The 26,560-nt window shown below is 46.8% G+C and overlaps 1 protein-coding gene across 9 annotated transcripts; it reads left to right on the top strand.

Annotated features, from left to right (window-relative positions):
- Nucleotides 1-88: 88 nt before the first annotated feature.
- TRIM29 (tripartite motif containing 29) lies at nt 89-26,560 on the top strand. 9 transcript variants are annotated; one of them, XM_065855855.2, is made up of 10 exons: nt 89-382; nt 2,455-3,497; nt 11,041-11,136; nt 12,229-12,462; nt 12,816-13,014; nt 16,006-16,089; nt 18,199-18,258; nt 19,485-19,586; nt 20,702-20,778; nt 23,597-26,559. In XM_065855855.2, exons 2-10 carry the CDS (start codon nt 2,640-2,642, stop codon nt 23,657-23,659), a joined length of 1,773 nt encoding a protein of 590 aa, XP_065711927.1. In that variant the 5' UTR covers nt 89-382; nt 2,455-2,639; the 3' UTR covers nt 23,660-26,559. The 9 variants fall into 9 exon arrangements, with proteins under 9 accessions (XP_065711927.1, XP_065711930.1, XP_065711932.1 ...); XM_065855858.2 differs by lacking the exon at nt 89-382 and having other exon boundaries at nt 2,382-3,497; nt 25,754-26,547; XM_065855856.2 differs by lacking the exon at nt 89-382 and having other exon boundaries at nt 2,383-3,497; nt 19,488-19,586.

Below are 26,560 nucleotides of genomic sequence, written 5' to 3'. Positions count from 1 at the left end.
CAAGGGAGAGGTGGGTGCCATCTGCAAATGACTTTTTGGCATGAAAAGGACAGGATGAGGTGCAGAGATGATGGGGAGAAGAGCGGGCTTGGTCTTAGACTACAGAGCAAAGGCAGGATGTGCCCAAGGTGCTAATGCCAGGCATGCAGGATGCTGCGAGAGGGAGCTGAGGTTGAAAGGGGACCAGTGGAGTTGGCATTATGCACATGACCTCTCTCTTCTATCTGACACAGAGAATTTAAACTAAGGATTCTCCCAATTTAAGCAGCAAGGACAGGTGCCACCCAAGGTATTCGAAAGCCAAAGCAGAGCCTGCAGATCTGTGGAACATACTGACTGTACTGCAACAAATGGAGGAGCTAACGCCACGGCTGGCGTCAGGGTAGGTCTTGCAAAGCACAGCCATAACCTGTCTTATTAGAGGGTGCCTATCTTACATATGCCTCTGCATGGACAGAAGAATCAATAAACCACCTCCTCCTAAGTCCATTTACTCCCGAGTCTGTGTGGAATAACCAGGTTAAACTCATTTACTCTGAATTAGCATCAGTAAAACCAAGATGAAAAAATTCAGTCCTTAATCTTTTGCCAGCCTTACCTATTCCAACATCTTAAAAAAGTGTCAGGAAAATAAGAGAAACCAAGGCCTCCCTCTTCCGAGTTAGACCTCTTCATATAGATGTGTTTTGTTTCTTAGGTGTTAATCCTAGCTTGGAAAAGCTCTGCTGAGTCTTTTCTGTACATGTGAGAACAGATACCTCCACCCTCCAGTATTTTTAATTACTTGGAGATCTATAGGACTGTTGATGTTACAAAGATCAGCTCAGCCCAGGAAAACAGAGAAAAGAAATACGTATTTGTCAGTCAATCACCCTATTTTATGAAATTTGGGTTTAAAAAGTAGCATTGCCCTTTCCTATGCCAGAGAATGCCTTCTGACTCACGAAAAACTATGGTCCTAATTAATTAAAAACCTGTCCATTAGAAGTGACTGCAGAAGGCGCAGTCTTTCCCAACAACTATTATCCAAAAAAATACTGTATACTGAATAATTTCTCATACGTAGAGAGCCTTAACAACATATGGGCAGTAAGAGGGGCTGGATCTATGAGCCAGGGTCCCAACTGCATTTCAATTGAAGAGTAAAAGCTTTGCCTTTCCTTTTCTCTTATTTTAAGTAGACAGTGACCTTAGCAACCACATCTGTAGGACAGGCAACGCCTGGCTCATTCGCACATCAGATCCAAAGTGTATGCTGCACCTCTGTTTTCTCCACACCTAAAAAACAGCTGCAAAACACACACCTGGATTTTTCCTTTTCTACTTAGGACACTTCCAACAAAATTATTACAGGCTAAGAATCACGTTCTCCAGCAACACCATCACTGCATCCTGTGAAAATTAAATTAAGCACAAAGCTTAGGCATGGTTAATTTACAACCCGAGACATTAACCTCAGATGAATGTCCCTGAAATTCAGAGCATAATCCATGTTAAACTGATATGAGTGGAAGGTCAACCTCCTTCTTATGAAGCTGATGGAATACACCCGTGCTTATAAAGAGCCTTTTTCTTCTGAAAGCTATGATTCCAGCAACCTGAACATTTTCCAGGAATACAGTTAGTGGAGACATCTATTTTTAAAACTCTTCCTCAGTCGTTTTTTCTTGCAAGAAATATTTTGGCCATCTAGCTGTAAAATATTTCCTTTTCCAGGTACGTCTCTCCCTTCAGTGGACATTTATGGGAAGAGCTACATAAGGCACACCCGAGCCTTTATTTCAGTGAGAACATGCAATGAAATAGGCAATAGAATTTTATTCTACGAGTCACATTAGGGCAGATTGCATGGCCTTGGGAAAAATAAAACTAGCCAATTTTTACTACAGGTCAGCCGTGTTCTTCTGATACAGGGTTGGGCTATTTCCAGCTCTAGATGGATGGACCTTGCACGAACCTAATGTCAAAATCAAAATAAATTTAACAGGGTCTTTTCACCCCGGTATTATCCATACATTCCCCCTCCCTGTCTTACTGAATACAGTAAGCCCTCGGGGGAACCCAGTTTAAGAATGCTTTATTCTAGGCATTCATTTTAATTACAACCATAATTATTTTCGTGCATGTGTATGACCCAGTTAACAAACCCATCCTCAGCATCTCCTGGTCTCCCCAAGCCTGCCCGTCTCTGCGAGGAGGTAACCTCAGCTTCTGCCAACAGCCAGCAAAATTATTTTTGAAACAAGTGGTCAAACTGGTTGCTACGTCTTAATGAATTTTTTTCTTTTTTAAAAAAAGCCCCATTTCTATGTATATAAACAGCCCTTCCTCCCAAATCTGGTTAGACAAGAATGTTCCTGGGTGTGGACTGCCTTGTATAATTAACTGCACAGCTGTAGCTTCTGATCCCTGGTAACGTCTGTTTCTTTCTTTCTCCCCGCATCTACCCAGCAGAATCCAGGCGTCCTCCTCCTCCCGCAGGAGCTCCAGGTGCGTCACTTGGGCAGAAACCTTCCTGCATTCCACCATCGTTCCTTGCCGAGACAGCGACCAGGCAGGCGTGCTCGCTTTATAGAGGGTTGGGAGACAGGAACTGGAGGAAAGACTGAGCAGCGAAGCCAACTTGCCCTGTTCAGACGATGGAAACGGGGAGCGCAGCGAGGACAAATGGTACTACTGGGAAGCCAGAGGATGTGAAGAGTCCACCTGCCCCCAAAAAGGAAGAAGAAACGAAGAAGACCACAAGCCCTGGGGGAGGTGAGAAGGAAGCTATGAAGAGCACTGGTGGTGCCTCTTTGGAGACGGGGCAGATCAAGAGCTCCCTCTTCTCTGGGAGCGACTGGAAGAGGCCCATCATTCAGTTTGTGGAGTCATCTGACGAGAAGAGATCAACCTACTTCAGCATGGATTCGGCGGATTCAAAGAAGATGCAATATGCCAGTGGACAGATAGGAGACATGAGGAGACCACCTCTCTCCTTTGTAGAGAAAGGCGACCTCAGGAAGCCCCTCTTCTCCTTGGATTCCAAAAAGAGCTTTCTGCCTGGTGAAGGGGAAGTGAGGAAGTCGTTGTTCTCTGGGGGGCAGATGGGGGACCTGAAGAAAACTTCCCTCCCGCTGGTAGAGACAGGGGACCTGAGAAGATCTACCTTCAACAAGCCTGACAGAGCAGCTGGGTCACGGCCAAGGGTGAAGCTCGAGGATGTTCTGTGCGATTCCTGCATCGATAACAAGCAAAAAGCCGTGAAGTCCTGCCTGGTGTGCCAGGCTTCCTTCTGTGAGCTGCACCTCAAGCCCCATCTGGAGGGAGCAGCTTTCCGGGACCACCAGCTGCTGGACCCCATCAGGGACTTTGAAGCAAGAAAATGCCCTGTGCACGGGAAGACCATGGAGCTGTTCTGTCAGACAGACCAGATGTGCATCTGCTACCTCTGCATGTTCCAGGAGCACAAGAACCACAGCACAGTGACAGTGGAGATCGAGAAAGCAGGAAAAGAGGTAATGCCCTTTATGTTGCATGTTGCCATCGGTCTTTCCAATGCACCTCAATATTATACCGCAGTTTTTGCTCTCCAGCCTACAAGTGTCTCCTAAAGTCATGTCTGCAATGTAATTTCGGAATGCAGGGGTGGTAGATGTGAAGCGTTTATTGGAGAACTGGTATTGCCTGGGTTCTGCTGCGATGGGATTGTTGTTTTCCTAATGGCTCGTTACAGCAGCACAGCGCGGATTGTGTAGCAGATTGGGTTGGGGGAGTGGAGAACCTGGTTTCCACCCCTGGTTGTACCAAGTAGATCAAGCAAAGCCCCACATGCTAAGTTTTAAACAAATTGCCTCAAGTTTTGACAGCGTTCATGTAGTGTTACGCAGCCAGAAAGGTGGGACGTTGCTTAAGCTCAGGATCTCCAGAACACAGGCAGGCAGAGCAGTGGCTGCTCAGGTTACTCACGGCTGCCAGGTTACTATAGAAAATTGCCATCTCGGCTACTTAGAGTGAGATTATGGCCTTCTGTTTTTCTTTTCTGCTATGGATATAACAGTGTCGAGCCCCACCTATCAAAAGAGTCTTTTGAAGCTTAAATGAAGAAAAAAATCCTGGTGCAAACACACACATTATAATTTCCCCTGAAGTGTTACTACAATAGGTTCAGAAGATGGACATCTAAGGAGGTGAAGCTGGTGTGTGGAAACAGTGCTCACTCTAATGAAAAGTCTTCCACCTTTGTTTGCCGAAGTCTCCTGCTGTTTGCTTTCTGGGTGGATGTATGATTATTCCACTAGCTCTAAGCCAAGATCAGGGTCTCCCCATGTTTGGTGCTGTACATCACCGTAAGTAAGAGCATGTCCAGGCCTAGAGAAGTTTTGAGCTAAGCAGAGATTACAGAAAGGAGACCCATGTAAAACAATTTGCCTAGAATAACACCGCTCAGCTGGAAGGGTGCTAAGATCTGCTAAATCCTGGTCTTAGGCACAGCCCAAGCCAGCGCTCTGATGTGAGGAACAGGAAAATACAATAGCTCGTTGTTGGAAATTCTTCAGTTACCCTTAACTGGAAAGAACAGTTTAACTCTTTTTGAGATGCTAAAAAGATTTATCTCATAAGGCTGAAAGAGCATGTTATTTAGGGTTAATCTGTGTCTTCCTGTGCAATATTTTCGTCTTCTCGTGCCATGTCACCTCCAACATGCAGCCTTGCTGGAACCAGACAAGGTTTCTTCCGTGTCTCGGACAGTCTTTCTTAAGGAAACTCCTGCAGGACTCGTTACCTGCTGTTTGTTTCATAATGGCTTTTGTGTTTCGGATGTCAGCTGTGAACATAGTCTATGCCTAACTCTCATAAAGCTGTGCCTAGCGCCTGCCAGCTTGTCCGATTCCTCTTAGCGTTTCTGCTGAAAAGAGGTTAACAGTTACTCCCTGAAGAACGAAAGCTGGCCAGAGCTTTCTTCCTGTGGTTGGGTAGACCTGGACCACCTTGCTTTAAAAGAGGCAACCATAGGTAAAGTCTTCTCTGAGCAGCTAAGATTTAAATGATGTTTGATTTCTTCCCCAGAGTCCTTGTGCCACTCTTGTTAGCTCCGTGCTTTAGCTCCTGTGCTGTCCTGTTTCTCCTGCTGCTAAGCCTAAAGGATTTAGGGCTTTATCAGTATGAATCACACACATGTGCAGGTTTCTCCTCACAAGTTCTGATCATGTTGTGACTTGAGAAAGTATTCACTCAGACAAAAACAATTAACAGGATAGCTATTGCTTACAAATGTTTATTCCTAGCCCTGGTTTATTCGGCATTGGTGGAACCTTAGCAAGAACCACAAAGAGGAATGAACATTTCCAGGCCCCTTCTGTGCACCACCTATCCTTTTCAAGGCTTGCAAATCAGCTCAGCTGGAATATGACCACAAATTGGAAGAGTGGCAAAGTGTGGCTGGTGCTGCTGGCCTTTGTGGAAAGAACAAGCAAAAAACCCACATCAGGTCAACCCCATCCCTGCCCCATTTTCCCAGCCTGGCATCCGTGCAGCTCCAGGGTAGCTTGACTACCTCCAAATTTGCTTACTATGCCACTGGACCGGTGACCACAATAGAGCTGCATCCAGACAGACCCTTTCTCCTAGTGTTGGTGGTCAAGGAGCAATTGGTTTATCTGCAAGTATTTCCTAGGCTTTGGCGATACTGCAGCTCCAAACCTGGACAGGATTACAGTGAAACTGGAGGGAGGAGGCGAGGGGAAGGTGTCCTATGCTGCAATGTACGTGAGCCTAACTATCAACCTGGTGGCACAAAACTGTCTCATGTTTTAGGTACGTCTGTTCCTTTCCTATTGCAAAATCAATTATTTCCTGAGTTGATCTTTGCTCTAGGCCTGTAGGAAAGAGAGATGCTGTACTCTACTGCTGGGAAAGCAAGGTACAATTTAAGATTCTTCTGTAGAATTAGGCAACTCCCCTTGTTCCACAATCCAGACAGAGACAGAACACCTTAATAGAAGAGGAATGCGAACAAGCCAGTATGCAGACACCTACTGGTTAGAGCATTTATGCAGGCAGTGGAAAGCCTGATGTCTCCCTGCCTGTGAGACAGAGGGAAAACATTGCAGCATCTTCCACTTTTCAGCAGCCTGGGGTGAGAGTCATTCACCCCTCTTTTCCTTCTGTGCTGCTGATCAGACACAGACGACTTGGCAGGGAAGACAGAGACTTTAGTTTTGAGTTTCCACCCAGTAGTATTTGTTTATTTAACCTACCAAATCTCCAATGCCTTCCCCAAATCCACGCTGCATTAGTTTCCTGATACAGATTTAAAAGAAAAGTAACACCCGCACCAGAATCAGTGCAAGAAACAACCAAGACAAAGCCTGAGAGGCTGGGTAATAACCTCACACAGTGAGAACTGTCAATAGCAACTTGTACACTCCAATAAAACCCTCTGGCCAGCTTGATTTATCAGCAGAACGAGAGCCCTGCTTGCAGACAGCATCCTTCATTTTGAAAGGGGATCCTTGGTTCAAAACCTGTTTTACAGGCCTATTCTCTAAACGAGACACTTCACACATGCCTGCCAGTCACAGAGCTGTAAATAACCTGGTGTTAGTAGCCAGCACCAGCCTTAGTGCTGAGCATGTCAAGTCAGTTCTAGTGCAAAGCACTTTGATTTTTCTTTTCTTTAATTCTTCACCTTTAAAGAAAAGTTCGCATTGTACGGCGGGTTGGAAGAGGCAGCAGAGAACTGCTGTGCAGAAACAGGAGCTGGGTGTTCCTCATTCAACAAAGCAACTTTGAAAAGGGGAGACTTCACAGAGCCTGAACTAGGCTTTGAAGTCGGCCATCCACAGGGTTTTCCATCTGAACACTCTCCGTGTTGCTTCCGTTGTCTGAACAGAGAGCAAACAGGAGCGTATCAATGTGCCAGCGGAAGGATTTTTGGCCTGCGCCACTGATGCAAGGTGAGGGCATGATGTGGCTGTGACACCTTATCTATGCTGGTTGTGGTTGCTCTGTGGACACAGCTTAAAAATAGATGCTCTTTGCACAGAGGTGGTGTGGTTACCTGCAGGACGTTCTTCCTAGCCAGAAGCTGACCTGCTACGAATTGTGACTTAGGGTAGGTTTGCCTGCACTCTGCACTAATGCGTCTGCAGCAAGGACAGAACTCTGGGAGAACCCTCTAGTTTGTAGATTAGGAATTATCTTCAAACTGTGCAAAGCAGAGAGCCTTTTCCAGCCTCCTCTAATGCAGTGACTGGTGGCACTTTTGGTGGCAGAGTCTCCAGAGACTGACACCCACTGACACCCACTGACACCCACCGCTACTTAACAAAAGTTAGAAAGAAAAACATAAAAGCAAAACCAACAGAAACAACATCCCAAAGAATTTGCTGATTTCTCAGCCATGTCATTTCCAATACAGGCCCTGTACTGGGATAACTAGTTTAAACGCTTATTCTCTAGCTTCATTATTGCATTTGGCTGTTGCCGTCTGGTAATTAGCATAGCTCTCCCAGGCTGGTGACACAGGGGTGTTCCCTCGCTCAGGGACTGCGTTCCCAGAGCATTAAGACATGATGATGCTTGTATTGCTGCTTTGCAAAAACGAGTTGCACCATGACGCAAGACTCATAATCTCACATCTCAAGGTCCTTTACAGCACAAGGGCTGGGTTTAGTGGTGGATATTTAAGTACACACTTGGAACTTTCACTTCGGCCTCTTGACTGTCCTAATTAACTTAGACTCTAGCAGGGGATTCTCTCTTAGCTCAAACACTATCAGTGCCAGCATTTTTCAACCTGCTATAGTCAAACTGAATAGTCTAAACCTGTATTTCCCAGATCATCCTCACTGCTGTTATTTCTGCACTGTAGGGGCTTCTCCCACAATGGGTGGAGCTGCTATATTATTTTTCACTAGGACCTTCTGAACCCCAGGTCTCACCGAATGGGTTTGTCCCGGGTGATCCATCACATAAGGGGATCAGGGATTGTTGACCCTGGAAAATCTGAAAAAAGCTAGAAGTTTCTTCATAGGGAATGAAGCTGAGAAGTTGAGTGTCCCTAGTACCTGTAACCACCCTACTGTAAATGTAACACAGGATATATATGGACAGCTTAATCAACCTCCCAGCCAGCCCCACACGAAACAGGGCCTCAAAACCATCACGAAATCACCTTTGCTGAACCCCTTACGTTGTGTTCCATCTCCAGAGCATCCCTACCAAATCTGCCTCCTTGTGCCCAATGCCACCAGTTCTTGTCCTATTCCATAGCCTCCCTTGACCTCTTTTAAACATCTTTTTTTCCTATGGCAAGACTAATTTCAATTTTTGTACTATCATGCAATGAAACACCCCCCTTCACCTCCCTTGCCTTTGCCAGTGTCTGTACTGGTGTTTCCTTTTGCCCTCGGTATAAGCGCTGTAACACAAGCCAAACCTGGATGACATTTGTATTTACATTCTGGCTATTGGAACTATCTCTGTAATTTCCATTTGCAAATCATAATTCCCAGTCTGAACTGTAGTGTTGGTTTGCTCTTAAATAATTGTTTCAGCCCGTCCCAGAGGCACCCAAACTACATTTCCGAGTGAAGGGATATTATAACTGCAACAAGCTGTTAGGACTTAGCTATCACTTTTGAGCAAGTAGTAGTTTGCAAAATTCCTTTGAGACCCATCTTAATTAGAAAGTGCTATAGAAGTATAATATTGTTATCACCACCTTTGGGCTGTCACCTGAATTTTTTCCCTGTTACCTTTCTTCTCAAGTCCCTTGTGTGTGGGAGTCGCTATGTGGATGGGAAAGGTCTGCTCTTCTCAAAACAATCCCTCCAGTCTCAATCTGTATTATTTCAGGCACATTCTGGTCAGAATAATGTCCTGATGTTTAGGGATGAGGAGGGAAACAAGCCCTCCCATTGCTCAGGAGATGTGCGTTTTACTTTGTTAACGATTAATGCCATCTGGATGTAGCTCAGTGGCTTAAGGAAACAACTTGCATTACGGTGTAATTTCTCACGTCGGTCACTGCAGTGCAATGGATATCTGGATCTAAACTGCTTTTACCTCATTGAGATGGTTGTGTATTTTGTGTCTTGATGCAGAGGACATCTCCCATTGCACATGAGAACAGAACAAAGCGCGCATTCCTCCAAGTCACTGTCTTGAAAATGTGATAACTATAGGATCGAGCTCATGCCTTTACTCTCTTGATCAGTAAGAGAGTGGATTTTCTCATCTTGATACCCCTGTGGTTCCCTGATGACCCTGTACCACAAAACCCTTCGATATCTAGTCTGAACCCCTGTGGAATATGAGCTCATGACTGCATTGAGGGCTGTCAGGGTATATGGATAATATTGAGAAGGCAAGTGCTCTCTTAACTCTCAACAAACAAGGACAATCACAATGACAATGTGAGGATGCAGCTCTTCTGGCACATTTGCCTTTTTTGTTCCCCCTTCTGTTTTATAAGGCAATATAACCACTATCATTTGTTTTCCCCTCTACATATAGAGATTTTCTAAATTGGAACAGCTAGACGCAATGGCTCTCAGGTGCAGCTGTGCTGGATTCCAGCTCAAGAGAGTGTTCAGTACCTGGCACCAAGACGAGAGCCCCAATGGGCTGATCTCCTTGGCCTGAGCTGGTTGATGGTTTGTTGCCTGCTCTTCATTGTGTGATGCTGTTTTCTACCCCCAGAGTGGGTAATTGAGAACTTTAAAAACCCCACTCCCAAGGTCAACTGTGATCACAAGACAAGACCCAGGTTTTCATGCTGCATTGTGTTCTTGGATTTGTGGAAAAGCAGTGGGAGCTACACCTTGTGTTTTCGCAGCAGGGAGACCTCACTCTGTTCGCTGCTGCGGGAGCAGGTTTATCCATTCTCCATCTGCCCTGCCTCTAACTGTTGGACTAAATTTAAGTGGTTTTGGGTAATACAACCACTTGCCAAGGGATCCCACACAAACAGCGTGTTTTCAGGACTTTTTTAACATTACATAGGTCAGTTGTGAAACACAGGTAATTTCTGCCAACTGCGTAGTTCCTAAACAGCTCTGGGGATAAGCGTCTCACAGCCAGATTGCCTGTAGTTATAGTTGTGCTGTGACCAACCTGTAAACACTTGAAACACAGAAAGATCTTGAAATGCATAAAACAAAGGCTTTGTCATGATCGGTTGGGCAAGGACGTGGTGAACATGAGCAACCAAGGGAGGGGCTGCCCAGGGTTAACGGCGCAGGGCATCACCAGGTAGCCGGGTCCTGGTGCGATGCGGGGACGCGGTGTGCACGCCAACCGTGCACACCAACCGGCGTGTTACACGGCGCGCACACCAACCGGCGTGTTACACGGCGTGTTAGCGCCCAGCCCTCCAGCAGCTCCAGGCCTATAGAACGTCTCGCATGCAACTGCGACCGTCTGGTCCGAGCTTCTCTGGGAAGCAAGGTGAAAGGGAAATGAATCCCAGGGAAGTTGCTGATCTAAGCCAAGCGTGGCTGGCTGCACCTCCTCCCTCCTCCTCTTGTGTTTTTTCTTTTTTTCCAAGCATTCTCCAGCTTCATCATAACATGAAAGCCCTCAATTCAGAGCAAATTAATCCACGATCCTGTCTAAACAGAATTCCTGCCGGAGGCACCGTCCTCTTGTTGCAACACTCGTCAAACGTCATTCCGTAATTACATGAAAACTGTTATTGCTGCAGAGACACACCCTGGGATGGGCCTTTAACTGCATACACAGCTGAATTTTGAAACCGGCCTCTTCCCCCTCCAGCTAATGACTCTAAAGTGATTAAAAGCGGCACCGTGACGGTGCTCTAGGAGGTGGGTGCTTCTGCTGCTGTCTCTGCTGAGGGAGCTGAATCTCTTGACCCAGCCAGAAGCTCTGGGATCTTGTCCAGGGTCAGCACATGACCTCCAATTCAAGCAGTGCCAGGAACCCGTACCTCCCAGCTATTGCTGCTCAGGGCCAAATGCAGGAGTGGAAGCACAGCGCCTCTTTGAAGCAAGGCCACCCTCAGCCCCAGTTCATGAGATCCCTCTCTTCTCACAGGCTGAGCTCTCGCTGCAGAAAGAGCAACTGCAGCTGAAGATCATCGAGGTAGAAGATGAAATAGATAAGTGGCAGAAGGAGAGGGACCGTATCAAGGTGCGTATGGGATATTCTTTTAAGTTCACTTCTCCGTTTCCCCTGTACTTGTCACTGTCTTCCACTCTCTCACATCCCTCTCCTCCCTTCCTCCATTTCCCTGACATAACCACCTCTTACTCATTCAATTCCCTTGCCTGCTCTATCTCATCACTCTCCAAAACTTACTCATGCCAAATCTTGGAAACAACAACTCCCACTGAAGTCATCTTGCAACACAGCCTGCAGGAGATCAAGAAGAGGCAGCTCAGCCTTGTTACACCACGATCCGAGGCACCTCCCTGCTTCGGGCCCCTTGCAGTTCAGCTCTTCCCTCACCAGTAGCCAGGCTGATTCAGACACAAAGGTGTGCTGCTTTGTTTTCTACTGCTAGACCACACACAAAATTAAACTCCAGAAGGGCTCTGGATTGCCCAAACAAAGATAAGGCAACAGGAACAGATGCAGTCACACCAACAAACATCTCATTTATAATGGAACAGCTTATTTCCATACTGACACAGGGCTCCTTTATAATTCTTTCACCACACTACAGGTCAGAATATAGTGTTATTTTTTTTCATTTATACCCTAACTGAATAAATCAGTGAAAACACTATTTGGAGACACCCCAGAAAATTTGCATAATATTAATAGGCAAAGCCATTCTTCTCCCTTTGATGTGGTACACACACATTGGCTTGCTTTTCGTCTGCTTTATTATTATTATTATTACTATTATTATTATAATTATTGGAAATCTGACCTAGAAATTTCAGCTCTGAATATAGTTACATCCATAGTCCTCCTGAGCAATATTTCAGAGGGGCCTAGAGGTCAGGTTTGTAAAAAGTGTTTCAGGTCTTATAATGAGGAAAAAGAAACAGCGTAGACTACACACATGCATTGATTGTAATAACAATTAACTCTCTTTGCACGGCTTTTCTGGTGCTAAGACCTAGAGAGTCTCCATAGTCATAGTCTAAATGCTGAGAATGCTTTGATGTATCCCCCTCTGTATTCCTATATTAGCAAATGACTCCCTGAGAAGTTTAATGTGTTATTTCTCCTGCATCTTTCCTGCTACCTCCTCTCTGCCCCTTCCCTGCACAGAACTACACCACCAACGAGAAAGCCACCGTGGATCAGCATTTCAAAGAGCTGATCCGTGACCTGGAGAGGCAGAGGGATGAGGTGAAGGCTGCCCTGGACCAGAGGGAAAAGATCGCGTCGGAGAACGTGAAAGAAATCGTGGATGAGCTGGAAGAGAGAGCAAAGCTGCTGCGGGAGGACAAGGAGAACAGGGAGCAGATCCATCAGATCAGTGACTCCGTGCTCTTCCTGCAGGTAACCGAGATCTCCTTTTCCTTTCCTCTTTTCCCACGAGGGCAGGATCTGTCCCAAAGACAAATCCCAAGTTGGTGTAAATGCGTTAATCTTCTCCAGTTCAATGCACATGTATGATGGGAACTGACCCTGACATTTGAAGCAGCCTCTGTTCTGCTGGGTGAGGAATGAACTTGGGCGTGCCAATGCCTGTTTTTAATGTGGATGGCTACAGCTCACAGGCAGAACATTTGTCTGCCCCTCCATCTTCACCGTTCTCCTTTGCATTTCATACTATTTGGAGCTTAACATTCCTAGGATCTGGCCTCCGTCTCTCATGTTCCTCGGTAACCTCTCCCCCTTCTTTTTGGCAGGAATTTGGGGCTCTGATGCGGAATTACGTCCCCCCTCCATCTCTCCCAACATACAGTGTGCTGCTTGAAGGGGAGAGCATGAGCCCGTCCATGGGGCTCCTCAGAGATGACCTCCTGAACGTCTGCATGAGGCACGTGGAAAAGATCTGCAAGGCAGACCTCGGCCGCAACTTCATAGAGAGGAACCACATGGAGAACGGTAGAGTACATGAGATCTGCCCCTTCCCTCCCTCTCTGTGCAAAGCGTAGCTCAGGGTCACGGGAGATAAAGTGCGATGAGTGTGCTCTCACAGAGGAGAAATTAAGCAAGGACCATGGGGAAGTGGGAGAAACACTATCCGTAGCTGGAATTCCTTCTGGAATATCAGTTATTCTGCCAGATCTGTGTGGGGATGGAGCACGTTCAGCTGCCAGGGAGTCTGGGTCTAAACTAGCCCAGCTTCCCTGAGCGCTGCTTTGCATCACAGCTTCACAGCGTTCAATCAGTTCAACCACCTCCCGCATGGGACTTCAGGGCAACGCTTCTCTTGGGGACCGAGAACAGTGACCCTTCCCTCCTGCACGAGGCCAGCATGGACCCTCTGCCTTGTGCCAGGCCCGACGAGCCCCTGCAAGCTTGGCATGGCAGTTTCTAAGGGGAAGACTGGCGCACATATATTAGGGCAACTTGGTGGCTCACGAGCTAAATCAAGAAGGCAGTGCAAGAAACGTGAATGTAGCCACCCCAGTACGGCAGTTTTGAAAACCTGTCATTAGCCTACTTGTACAGCTCGGTTAACGCTCTTGTTGTGCTGGTGTGACACAACAGCCTGTTCCAGCCACTGAAGTACATGAAGTACCCTGCAAGCAGCTGTCACTGAAAATCTAATAACAGCTTTTCCAAGTAAAAAGGTCCCCATTTTGGCGTTCAGGTTAAGCTATGACTTGAACCGGCATAGCTTTCTCTGACCACACTTGTCTGCATGTTCCACTAGGGAGAGCTTTGTGTCCTGGCTGCCCTGAGCCAGCGTGTTCAGGGGGCACACAATGCCAAATGGTCTGTGACGTTTAAGGATGGATGACCCTTCTCACGTGAACAGGGAGGTCAAAGTCAATACTGCAGCAGTGCAAGGAATCTTCTAAGTTTTAGAACTTAGAAGTAAGTACTTTCTGTGTCTCCCAATCAGTTCTGCAGAAAGGACTCATCTTGCATCGAGCTCACACGTAAGATTAGGAAGACTAGAATGGGACTCCACAAAGAGGTTCAATACCCAGCTCTCCCACAAACAGCCTTTGTAACTCTGATCAAGTTACTTAATCCCAAGAAATGGCCTCTTGCACCAAGAAAATAGGGATCTGAATTAAACGTTATCTCACCAGGCTGCTATAGGGATGTAATCTATTACTAACTGTGGAACCCCAGATACCAGAACAATACCAGATAATAAAGGTAAAGAGGCTGGACGGGTGACACAAGGATAAACTGCATCCTGTTGTCCAGGAGGATGTGTGAGTCTAAAGATGCAGGAATAAACTCACACCCAGCTCACACAACACAAGCGGCTGAGGAACTCTGCTGCAAACCTACGAGATCACTGCTATTTCATTCAAATTTATGGGACTCACTTGAGGGGTTTTGGACGCCTGACTACTCAACAACACTTCTGAAAACTAGATGAGTAGCATTAAAGCATTTTGCATTCAAGTTACCATTACTGACGAATGCTGAGCCATTTTTTGCCAGTCCTGAAGCAAACACATTTTACTTGGCCATTTGTACAGCTCAACAAGAGTATCCATATTTTCAGTAGCTCTGGATAAAGACTGCCTACTTCTTGATCACTTGATCACTTTTAATTAGGGTGCCCTCCACATTACTGATGCCAGAAGTCCTTGGTGGTGCTTGAAATCCATAGGAATCAAGTGCCAAAACATTTCTGAGCAGGGAAACAATTAACTGCTGCCAGAAAGCTGTGCACTTTGAGAAACTTTACCCGGGATTTAATGGCCACAGCTTGGAGCCTGCCTAATGAGAACAACAGCGGTAGCCACTCAGTTGGGAAATGCTGTTTAAGGTGAGTCTCAGAAACTTCAGAGCCCTCCGTTTCTCAAATCACAGTTACACATGAAAGAGGACAGCACTCTGCATCTAGTGACTGCAAGGAAATAACTCCACAATTACTTAATGGATTTAATTAACTCAGACTCCCCCTGAGTCATTGCAACAAATTCATTTTCAACCAGCTTGATCTTCTAGTGTAAAAAACATCCCAGGAAGAAATAGTGCATTAATGGGATAAAACCTGCTTAATAGCAGACTCCAAAGGGAATCCACTTTCTTTTAGTTGTCATAACAGGTACCTACTTAGTAGTGTGGCAAGGAGGCAAATAATCAGAGAGCATCCAGGGAGTTTAAATAACACAGAAATAAATTGGAGAAATAACATAAAAGTTTGTTCCCTGACTTAAGAATCAAATAATTGAACTATTTAAACACGGGAACCAAATTACCTCCTTGCAGAGAACAACAGATTTATATAATACTTGAGCCTTAAAAGAAGGTATTTTTAAGAACTGTACTGGTAGAACATCAATTCCTGTGGATCAATGTCAGAAAACCAAATCCGGGCAAAAGAGGAGGTTTCGCTTCACTTTGCATGAAGTCTGAACCAAATGCCCTTGTCCAGAAACCCAGGGAGCTAGGGCTGTTTGCAACTCAGGTTTAGCATCCTCCTTTAAAAACTGAAGAAACCAACCCATTGAGCCCTCCCAACGCTTTCTGGAGCTTGGTCGTACCCGCAGTTCAAGACCTGCTGGTTGAAAGCCAACTCTGTGCACAGGTTAAACTCATACAAGAAGCCAACCCCAAACCACTGCTTTTGAAGTGGGATGTATTTTTAGCCGCACAGCAGTGTTTTGGTAGGAAAATGCCTCAACCCTCAAGTTTCCCTATGGATTTTTAGGAGATAGTGCACCTTCCTCTCTTATCCCAGGCTGAACGTCTGGGCAGCCACAGCACTGCGTCACCTCCCAGCCAGAAAGTCACGCAGAATTACACGAATAGAGGAGCTTGTTCTCAAAGGGCAGAGCCACCTCTCCTGCAGCACCTGAGGAAGCAATTCCAGTCTGTTATCCCCTTCCCACTCCCCCTGTCCTTTCCCAGGGCCACCAAACTGCCTCCTTCAGCTCACAGCCTGCTCTGCTCCTCCAGGTGACCATCGGTACGTGATGAACAACTATGAGTGGAACCAGCCCGACAACTTGAAGAGATTTTCCATGTTCCTGTCTCCCAAAGGTATGGTACCCTAATGGTGGTCAGGCTTCCTCCAAACACAGCATTGGAAAGGAACTTCACTAATGATTTGTCCCAAAGTTGCCTTTCCCTTGTATTTCCTGCTATTCCCCAGACAAGTCCCTCTGCACTTGTTTATTCCCACTCTTCTCTCCAGCCTACAAAGCTTGGAGAAGTTTCTGCCTTTTCGTCTCAAACAAGGCAGCAAATGTTCTCATCTCCATGGAGAAGAGCTGGAGCAACTGAACTCATGCAAGAGTGTAGTTTGTGAATATAGCGGAGTTTTAGCATGTGTTACCGGGTTGAAGTGAGTGTTATTCTCCACCAGAAGCTCACCCACTGTGCTATCAAGCGGGAAAGGTACACTAGGCTTGCTCTGCATTAGGATTTTACTTTCGCCAGAAAACGTAGTTTTTCACTACAGTGAAAGGACAGAAAAAGTGAAGAATGTGTCCTAAACCAACAGAAGCCTGGGATCACTTTCTGAGCTCTAACACTGACCATAAGAGCCCTGGTGATTTGCTTATGTCCCTATTGTTACGTGAACACTACAAGATAAGTCTTTGGAATGAATGAGTGCTTTTGTCACATTCAGCTGTAAAATAGCAGTTGTCTGTTTCTAAATCAGCATCAGGATCTCCAGAGGTAGAAGCAGAGGCTGCACAGAGCCTACGCAGGGCAATGCCTGCAGAAACAGAAGAACAGAAAGGCTGGCACAAAATAAGCAACCAAATTTCCTCTGGTCCCTAGAGAGCAAGGCCCTGCCTGGATTTGCCAGGTGTTTACAGCTGCTGTTCTGCAAAGCCAGATGGTGGGAGGTGAAGGGACATGCCAGCAATCAGCAGTGGCACTCCCCTGAAGGGCCCGTAGCTTGCTGGCAGCCCTGCAATATAACTGTAATTGTTTAAATCTCTAGAGCTTTCTATGCTCTATCTGTGTGTCATGTAGAAGTCCAGCACAGCCTCCAATTGCATCTTTTCTAAGGAATACCACAAAATGGGAGGTGAAAAGAGAGGACCACCCTTTGCGTTGCATCACATGTGCAGAACACTTGACTATCTCATGGTGGTTTTGTAAGACACCCTTTTTCTCGCTGGGTTGGATCACTGCAAATTCTGCCAGAGGCCACAGCAGCAAGTCTGCTTGCTGCATTGGGGAATGCTGCCCAGACAGTGCTCTGCACTAATTGCAGTGGCCTGCACTAAGAAACTGCTTGGATTTGAGCCGAACCTATAGGTTTTTAAGCCCTGCTTAAATTCAAGGAGGCTTTCACTGTACTTGTCATTAAAGACAGCATCACAGAGCATCTGCCTGCAGGGGTGACATAATGAGGCAGAGGGGAAACATAAAAGGTTTCAAGTGCTGCCTAAAAGATAGAGGAACAATCTGTTCAGCTGCTCGACACTCCTTTCTGTCCTCTTCCACCGAGCTTTCTTCTCCTGATGTTGCAAACACTTTGGCCAAAGCCAGGAGAAGGTTGGAAAGATCATCCTGTGCCCTTGGGAGTCTTTGAATGTGGAGCAGAAGGGGCTCAGCACACAGAGAGGGGAAGATAACTACTGCAATAGAAACACTGCTGAAACAGGGAAGCAGTCCACAGGATGGCAGCAGAACAGCTCCAAGTATTCATCTCTTTGCTCTTCTGGGAGTCCAGTGGCTCACAAAGGGGTGCACCAGCACCAGGCTGCGTCACAGCGTGGTGTTCCAGTGAAACCTGGAGCACGTGCCTGTCACAGTGGCTGAGGCAACGTGTGCCTGAGCAGGAAACGTTCCTCCGCTTGTGTCTCTTGAGCTCTACATCCAAGCCTGTGCCTGCAGGTCTCTTTGCAGAATAGTCATGTTGAGCAGACAAGCCCGAGTTAGCAATTTAATGCGGCTAAAAACAGCTCTGTGGCAGTAGGAGATCTTTGTTCTGTAAATGAGAAGTCTATTCACCATTCCCTAGAACCCAGAGACAAAAGACCAGGCTCTCCTCTACTCCCTGGACTCAGATTTCTGGTTTGGGGCTGCTTCCAAATTGGTGGGGACTGTTTCATAGAGCAATGCCAGACACAGGCCTTTGGGCCAGCTCATCAGGAGCCAACTGCTGAACTGGATGCTCTTGTTTTACAGCCAGTTTCAACCCACGATCATGGGAATTTTCCTCCTTCCAAGCGACTGAGGAAACACTTGGTACGGGTAATTCCGACTTCAGTTTGAAAGGATCTAACCCCCCGTGCCACAGCTTTCTAGCTAGCTAACCAACCTTTTCTGCTTCCACCCTCAACTGCCCTGTCACCTCTCAATCACTATCTCACAGATAGTGATTTCTTAGCTGGCTTTATCAGCACCATCTGCATACACCCGAACCCAGGCTCTCACTGCTCCAGGAGATAGGAGGGAAAGGCATCCCTGGTCCTCACTGTTCAGACAGTGAAAGGAGATGGGAAAGTCAGGTGCCAATTTGTAAAGATCCTGCGATACCCAGCCAACTGCAATCGATGGGAGTGCCAATATCATCCAAGGCAACCTCTGGAGGTTGTGGCAGAACCAGGAGCAGACTCCAAATGCCCAGTCTCAGAAGCACAAGGCTGCCCTTCTCCATCACACATACACCTTTTACTTAGCTCATCAGTTCTCAGAGAGCCTGCCCACTGCCTGGACAGCCTCCAGCACAACGGGGAGGGGGTGCTCTGAGCTAGGGTACCCAGAACCAGCAGCAGCGAGTCATGCCTTTTCTTCCCAGATCCCCACTTTCCTCTTCCTCACCTCTGTTTTCTTACTTTGCTTCATTCGTGCTCAGAGGGTCCTGCCTTGCCTTTCATTCAGAGGCACCCACAAGCACCCATGGCCACTCTACCTTGGGGAGCACTGGTGACTCACAGCCACACCTAAGCCATTCCTGTTTTTCATGCCACAGGCAGGGCTGTCTCTTCTCATCATCTCTGCTCTCAGACTCATCCTGGCAGCCAGGGCCTGACCCCGAGGAGGCCAGGAGGGGAAGCCTTGCTTTAATTCCAATGGGCTTTGAATAAAGCCTCAGCTGCTTGGAGGCAAGGGAGCTTGGGCAGTTGTGTAGTTTTGCCTCATTCCTCCAGTCTCTGGAGATGCAGGTTACCTTCCAGGAAGCTGCTGCTCTTCAGTCACACCTGCGCTCTGAGCCTCTCAAGAGAAAGGCTCTTGCTTGCCTGCCTGGAGCCCTGGGATCTCTTTGCACTTGCACACTGTGTGCATCGGGACCCCACAACTGACTGCTCTCATCTGCCTGTTCTTACTAAGAGCAAAGGGACAAAGCTATTAGTTCCCGTTTTCCCCCAGGCTGGTCGAAGGCAGTTTCACAGGATGTGTTTTGAAATGCTTAGGCTTCTCCACTGCCACATGCAACACCATGGAATAACACAACCTCTTCTGTCTTCCAGTAGGCAATGGTACTAAGCTGCCTTTTCAGTTCTCCTCGGTTGGACAGAACCCGCCTGGTGACTTCAGCAAACAGTCTGACGGGAGCCTCTTCACTAAGACCGGTACTAGGCATTTAGTGTTTTTCCCCTTCCTTCTGCCCCTTTTTTAGGTGATAAGACATTTAATCCTGTTCTTGCCCCCCCAGAGAAGGCCTGGAGCAGTCCTACACCTGGCCCATATCTCCTGCCCTGACTGTCAGTCTCTTTGATATATGCATTTGTTTACATGAGCAACTTACTCGGCTGAACCAAGCAACAGGAATTTATTAGAGTATTAAAAAGTTGTATCTAGTGTATAGTTGAAGTGGTCTAAAATTTTGTTTGCAATGGGTAATATGATGAGAATTTTAGATGATTTTAGAGGAGTAGGGACCAGGGAGAGACACTATGCAATTATGTTCATGACAATTTACCTTTCCAGCTTCATCAGTGTTTTAAAACAGCTATCGTCCTGAAAGAATCGTAGCCACAGAGCACAACCTTTAAAAACAATGTGCAGTAGCTGCCTGTCCTCCTTCATCTGAACCGGAATTCCCCATTCACTGTCTCATCATCCTCTCTTCACTACCCACTAGTTCAAGGGCACCAGAGGTGGAATCCAAGAGCATCAGCACCTGCCAAGCAGAGTCAAGCCTGATTAATTTGTGAATGGGAGGTGGTGGGGAAAGGCCACTGCCTGATAAGCACTGAAACTGGTTGTAATTCAGCGGGGCTGGTATTATTTTCTGAGTCAGAAAGGAGCTGGCGTGGTAGAAGGGGGTTATAGGGCTTATCAGGCTGCCAGGGGTATTGTCATTAATTTTCTGACATGAAACCCAGGCCTCGGCTCTTTGCGCTAATTAAACAGACTATAGTGTTATTTGCAAGAGTCAGAATGCTTAGTTCGGGACTTGGCCTAAATTTAATTGGATTGATTGCATTCCACCTCTCTGCATTCCTCATACATTTTAATTAGACAGATCTTCTTTACTCCCTTTTCCTAACCGATTGGGTGGTGGAATAGGCATCTGTCTGACGGCTGCTGTGTCCCACCCCAGAAATGGCTGCATTTCGATGTTAAGCAATGCGATACTAATTATGTGGCACTTCCAGTCCTGCTACTCATCTTGACGCTGGCAAGGGGAGACGGGGACGGCGGCAGGGACTGATCTATAACAGGCTGTTTTATGTTGTCACAGCTTACCCTTCAATAGTGAGACATCAGTCTACAAAGGTGACGCCACAGACATGGAAATCCTCTAAGCAGTCTGTATTGGTAAGAAATATACCCTTGGTGTGCAAGCTTGTGCGCAGCTTCAGCAAGAGAACTACCTGTTCTAGGGCTACCTGAGACTTCAGAAACCAGGGCTTGGGTTCTTTGGAGATGGGAAACTAAAAGCTTCAAGTCAACAGCTGATATCATTTTTCCTGTGGTTAACTGCACCCACAGAGGGATGCAGATTAACCCTCCTCTGCCACAGTTCTGGGCTGTAGGAATAATCAGTACTTCAAAATTACATTTGGAAGGATTTTGCCCTGATCTAAAACTTGATGCAGGTTTCTAGAAGCTATATAAATACCATAGCACACGTGCCAGTATCTGTAGTACTTCTCCTCCCTGCGGGGATATCATGTAGTCTAAGTAGTCTGTGACATCTAGAAAGTATAGATTGTGTAAATGACACTAAAGACAAACATATAAAAGTACCCTGCTAATTACATCCTCCAGTGGGCAGATGAAGTGTCAAAGACGAGGAGTCAGAAATCACTAGAACGTCTGTAAGTCCCTCATTTTGCACTGTCAGCACAAAACAGGTAACTGTGCATTATGGGAGGCAGAGGACAGTGGTTATTTTAGGTCTTGTAATCTTAAATAAACGAGGTTGACCAAAAGTGAATGCATAACCACAGAAACATTCATTCATTTTTCTCAACATGCATTCACACTGTGCTGCATTAAGGTCTTGCAGGATCCGAATTAAGATCATCAAGCTTTTGCCCCATCTCTGCAGATAAAATCTATTCTTTTTGAATTCTGATTATACATTTGTGAAAGATTAGTTACTGTTCCCTGGCAATCAGACCTGTAAGAAAGAGAGGGTCAAGAATTGAGAGCATTCCCAGGCTGAAGGAGGAATACAGAGGAAATACACAACAGTTAGAAAGCGTCTGCCTAAGAACTGTAGTGGTATTTCTGTGCTAAATTTTCGAGGCTCAACCAAGAGATGGATGCCAGCGAAAGGGATGTTCCCTGGTAGACTGTATCACTTTCAGAGTTTCTGAACGTGCTACAGCAAAACGTGTCTCCTGGGAACAGAAGAGTTTTGCAATATCTTCTGTCTTGTGTTTGATCGCTGCCTTTCTAGATCCTCTATTCCATCCCGCTTGTGCCCGGCAGAGACTCTTGCAGTGATTTGAGATACCGACCCATCCTCTGGGGGTGAGGTTACACTGGGGAGGTCTGGCCAGGGAAGAGAGGTCTCCACTGGCACTGGTGGCTGATGCTCTGAGCAGGGAGCACCGCACAACAGTCAGCGCGTTGCCCTCCATCAACACCACTCACACCTTCCTTTGTCCCCATAGGGGAAGCCCAGGTAACTTCTCCCACCAGTCGTTCTCGGTTTCCCTTTCCCTCTCATGCATACATTCATAGTGGCTGTTTTATTTTTATAGCCTATATTCACCAGATAGCCCTGAACCCAACAATTCAATTGATAAATATAAGCATTCAAAACCTCCAAATAGAAATACACGCTCTGGACTGCAGTAGCTCTGCAGGAGCTTTTATGGTCGATTGGGCCAATAATCTAGCTTTTAAAATAGCCTTAAATATGTACTTAAGTAATACACCTTCTAAAAGCCCTGTAGATATGAATTTTCACAAAGGACTATGCTGTTTAAGGAGGAATGTCTTTTTAATCCACAGAGAGTTCTTTAAAATGAATCCCCCTTTTTACATCTCTTAATTATAGTGGAAATTAAAGCCATAAAATGAAAAGACTTTCACCAGCAGGGAACATTGAGCAGGAGGTGCTGGGAGTCAGCACTGAGCACCAAGATGGGTTGGGATCACTCCGCTTATGCTTCCAGCATCACACCATGCCTGATCTTAACTCCCACCCTGCACAAAACTGTTCCAGCATGGTGCTGTGAGGTCTCTCCCACCTTCTGCAAGTGAGATCTGGGCAGTGGATCAAACCTAAGACAGATCAGACATTACAAAACCACCGTTGTTCTGGATTGCCTTGGCTGACTGCTTCATTGGTGTAAGCGTATTCTCATCCAGGCTAAAGATTTTGCCTCGAACAGTGCAACCAGCGATCACAGTCAACAAAGTGGCTTTTGTGTTTTGCAGTCATCCCAAGCCAATGCTGCACAACACAGCTTTGCCTCATGTTGCTTATTTGTACTGGTGCAGATAAGAACGAAAGTCCAGGCGTGGGTCCTGATGAGAAGAGAAACAATTAGGGACTGCAGTAAGCAGAGAGACAGAACACAGCAGCTCCTTTAGGCTCTGCCCCCGCCTCTCCACTTAGACTCGTGTTTACACAAACATTTGGTTTTGGGCCCTACCACACGTGGAGGTGCAAATGGACAGTGCACCGTTGTGTGGGAATTTCCATGCACAAGCACAGAGAGCACAAATAAATACCATGCAAGTTAGTTGATCGCTTGCATAACTGTGCACGGCTTCAAGCGTGAAAACTCCCATGAGTTCTCAGGGTAGTGAGCAACTAAAAGGCACTGACAAAAGCGTAAAAATAAAGGTGACATTCCTCTTCTCCCAGAAACCTCTCATCAAATTGTGAGTCACAGTCTGAGATTTTAGATGATGCACAGACCCATTTGGCACAGGGATGAAAGTCCATGCAAAGCATGCGTGTAAATCAAAAGCAACACCCTTTGCATTTGATCACTTCAGCACCTCCAGTGAGGTGCAACGAGGTGGTGTTGCTCTGCAAGAAGAAAGACGGAAGGTGTTAGGATAGGAATATGTTAAGCTAAGTATGGTTGGGCTACCTAGGAGGGTGAAGTATAGGCGGTCAGGAAAAGAAGATAGGCCAAACTCACATGCCCCAAATTCTCCATTGCAGTCACATTACCGCCCCTTTTACGTCAACAAAGGCAATGGAGCCACTTCCAACGAGGCACCTTGATCCCTGAAGATTTAGGGAAGAGCTGGCAGCACTTGGAGTGAAGACTCAGCTGCGGATTTTCATGGATGTACCTGCTACTATATTAACCTTACCGCTCTAATCTCTGCCAGGGAGAGGGAAGGTGCAGAAGGGAACTGCCTTTACTAGAGGAAACAAGGACTTTTTCCAAATCACCTTGAAAGCTCTGCAGGCCTTAACAACGTAACCCCATCCTCTGCTCTCACCTCCTTATTCCCTCTCAATGCCCTTTGCTTCTGCAGAGCGAGCTGCTCTGCTCCTCCTGGGAAGCATGCATGCTTGGCTAGCACCCCCCGACTCTGCTCTACCAGTTGCCCCCTTGTCCTGAGCGTGTTTAAATGACCATAGCTGTTAAATCCTGGTGAAGGTCCCAATTTGAGGGGCCCAAGGGTCTTTCTGGAATCGAGGGGCCACAGCTTCTGGGAGCAGCGACAGGCGAAAGCTCTTCCCTTGCCCCAGCCCTGCCTCGATGGGGACACCCAGCCCTGCCTCGATGGGGACACCCAGCCCCCAGTGGGACCAGGCTCCCCCCATCCCACACCAGTGCGCTTCCTCAGGGCCACAGTCAGCTCAGCTCTGCTCCAAAAAGCCAATGAACAGCACCATCTCGGAGCTGCCTCAGCCCAAGGCCAGCTTGGTGGAGGGCAGAGAGGCTCCTTATCCCATTAGAGTTACCCCTCCAGCCACCTTTTCAACTTCAGAAATAAAATCCATCCTACTAATATTAGGTTGATTAGATGCCATAGGTACTGGGTGCTTTTTTTGTTGTTGTTGTTTTGTGGTGGTTTTTAAATTGCCCCAAACCAAAACTGATTTATATATTGTGGCTCAGGTGTTTCTTCTGCAATGGGAATTAGTACCATAGCTTTTTGCTCAGGATGGTATGTTTTTATTCATCACCTGGACAGACAAACCAGCCAGGGCTGGTTAACCTTCCCGTGATCTCACTGAGATTGTTTTCCTTCCCCTCGGACAAAGCTAAGAAGTATAGATCAAAGCTAAGAGCATAGATCCATGCTATGCAAAAACCTCCCCAGGCCAGTCAATGGGAGCACACGGCCCATTGCAGGATCAGAGCTCTCAAATGGTGATAAGCAGCTGCAGAACAGAGAACCAAGACCTGACAGTGACTTTTCACGTTGTTTTCTGTTCAAGCAGTTTTCGGAATGGCTTCCCCCCACCTTTCCTACCCCCAGATGCTTGCAACACCTTACTGAGAGAGGTCATGCCTAGCGCTCCCTGAAAATTACTTTCTTGCTAATCTCCATGCAAAGATATTTTCTGCTTTTTAATCCGACATCTCAGACAAAACTTCTGAAAGTTGGTTGCTCCAGGATACTTGAAATGGCACTTTTTTTTTTTTTCCTTAATGAGGAAAAAGGGATAGCGTGGTATGGAAGGACGTGAAGAAAAGGAAACAAGGGTAGAGTTGCTAGGAAATACACTGAAGCGTTTGAGTATGTGTGTGAAAGGATACAATAAACCACCCCCAATCTCACTGTTTGTTTTGCCCCCGAGCAGGTGTCCAGTAATCACTTGGGTCCCTTATGCTCCAGTAAAAGCTTCCACTACCTTCTTTCTATTCTCCAAAATGTGGGCATGACACCTCCTCCTCCAAAACTGAGATATTAACATCCACCCCCATTCTTTGCTGCCCTAAAGCAGCCCCGGTGTCAGCCTGGACCTGCACTGCCCCTCGCCCAGCACACAGATGCCCGGCCCAAAGGAGCCGATGTCCCCCCTCCTGCCATTGCTCTGCCCTTCCCCACCTCTGCAGCCCCCCAACCTGTTCGCTCCCCTTCCTCTCCTCGCTTCAAAAGCCTCACTCACATGGCTTTTCACACTGGCTCACTCCGGTGACAGGAGCAGAGCTGCTCCCGTTTTCTTTTAGCCTGGGAGGACACTGTGCCCCCTCTTCCAGCCCCACGGGTCTCCCCATAACCCTCTGCCCCACCGGAGGAGCGTGGGATGGGGCACAGCTCTGGTCCTGCTCTACCCTGTAGTCCCGGGGAACTAGCAGTGCGGCTTCGAGGTGTAATGTGCATGAACTGTTTTTATCGTGTTTGTCTTGATCAGCAAAGCAAGAGGAATTCCGCCTCCTCAGACAGGACACGACTGCGCTGATGTAAACGAGGCCCTTCACGTGTGCAACACATACTGCAGAAATAAAGGAGAAAGCTCCATGTCTGACCAAAAACCCCGCGGACGAGGTGTTTCTCAGTCTTTGGTGTTTTATACGCTCCTAAGAGTCTCAGCGAGGTTGAGTCTCTTCAAAATATTCTTTATACGAATAAGGGGTTAGGAAAACCCCTTTTGCCGGCTCCATTGGGACCCTCCACCCACTCGAACCCTTCTAGGGACACAGACCTCTACTTCTGCATGGCTCAAATTTCTTGTCTGTATCCCAGTTTCTCTTGTCTCTGAGGGAGAGCATAAATCCCTTGTGGGCTGCTAAAGATGTGGATTCAAGGCCAGACATGCATAGAGGTAGCCCTGACAAACACTTAAAAGAGCAATTGTGCATGTAAATCTGTGGGGATGAGAGCAGAGGCAGGCAAGGTTTATTAATTTACCCCAGATACACTAAGGCAGGGAGCTTTCCAGTGGATGCCTGGAATATTTCTCCTTCCAGGTACTAGATACCAGTTATTTTCCCCCAGACATTGCCAACAGTCATTCCTGAACAGCAAGGATACTACAAACACACATGAGAAGCCAGTAAATCCTCCTTGTTTACCCCACATGGGAGTTATCAGAGAACAGAGCTCAGCTCTTCTGCATCCATTTCACTCAGTGTCTCGATTACTGTTATTACTGTGATTAAAAAGCAATCAAAGAGAAATCTTCTTCCTGTCCTGAAATTACCGCAGACATCTCAGTTCC

This window comes from Patagioenas fasciata, chromosome 24, assembly GCF_037038585.1.
Source record: "Patagioenas fasciata isolate bPatFas1 chromosome 24, bPatFas1.hap1, whole genome shotgun sequence".
NCBI classification, from domain to species: Eukaryota; Metazoa; Chordata; class Aves; order Columbiformes; family Columbidae; genus Patagioenas; species Patagioenas fasciata.
The sequence above is the reverse complement of the archived record's forward strand: the minus strand, read 5'-3'. Positions and strand labels throughout refer to the sequence as shown.

What these genes read in the sequence shown, in the direction of transcription:
- TRIM29 (XM_065855855.2), top strand. Translation starts at nt 2,640, where the DNA reads ATGGAAACGGGGAGCGCAGCGAGGACAAATGGTACTACTGGGAAGCCA. An exon ending in TCGAGAAAGCAGGAAAAGAG is followed by an intron (nt 3,498 to 11,040) that starts GTAATGCCCTTT and finishes CTCTTCTCACAG; the next exon opens with GCTGAGCTCTCGCTGCAGAA. An exon ending in GAGCCTCTTCACTAAGACCG is followed by an intron (nt 19,587 to 20,701) that starts GTACTAGGCATT and finishes ATGTTGTCACAG; the next exon opens with CTTACCCTTCAATAGTGAGA.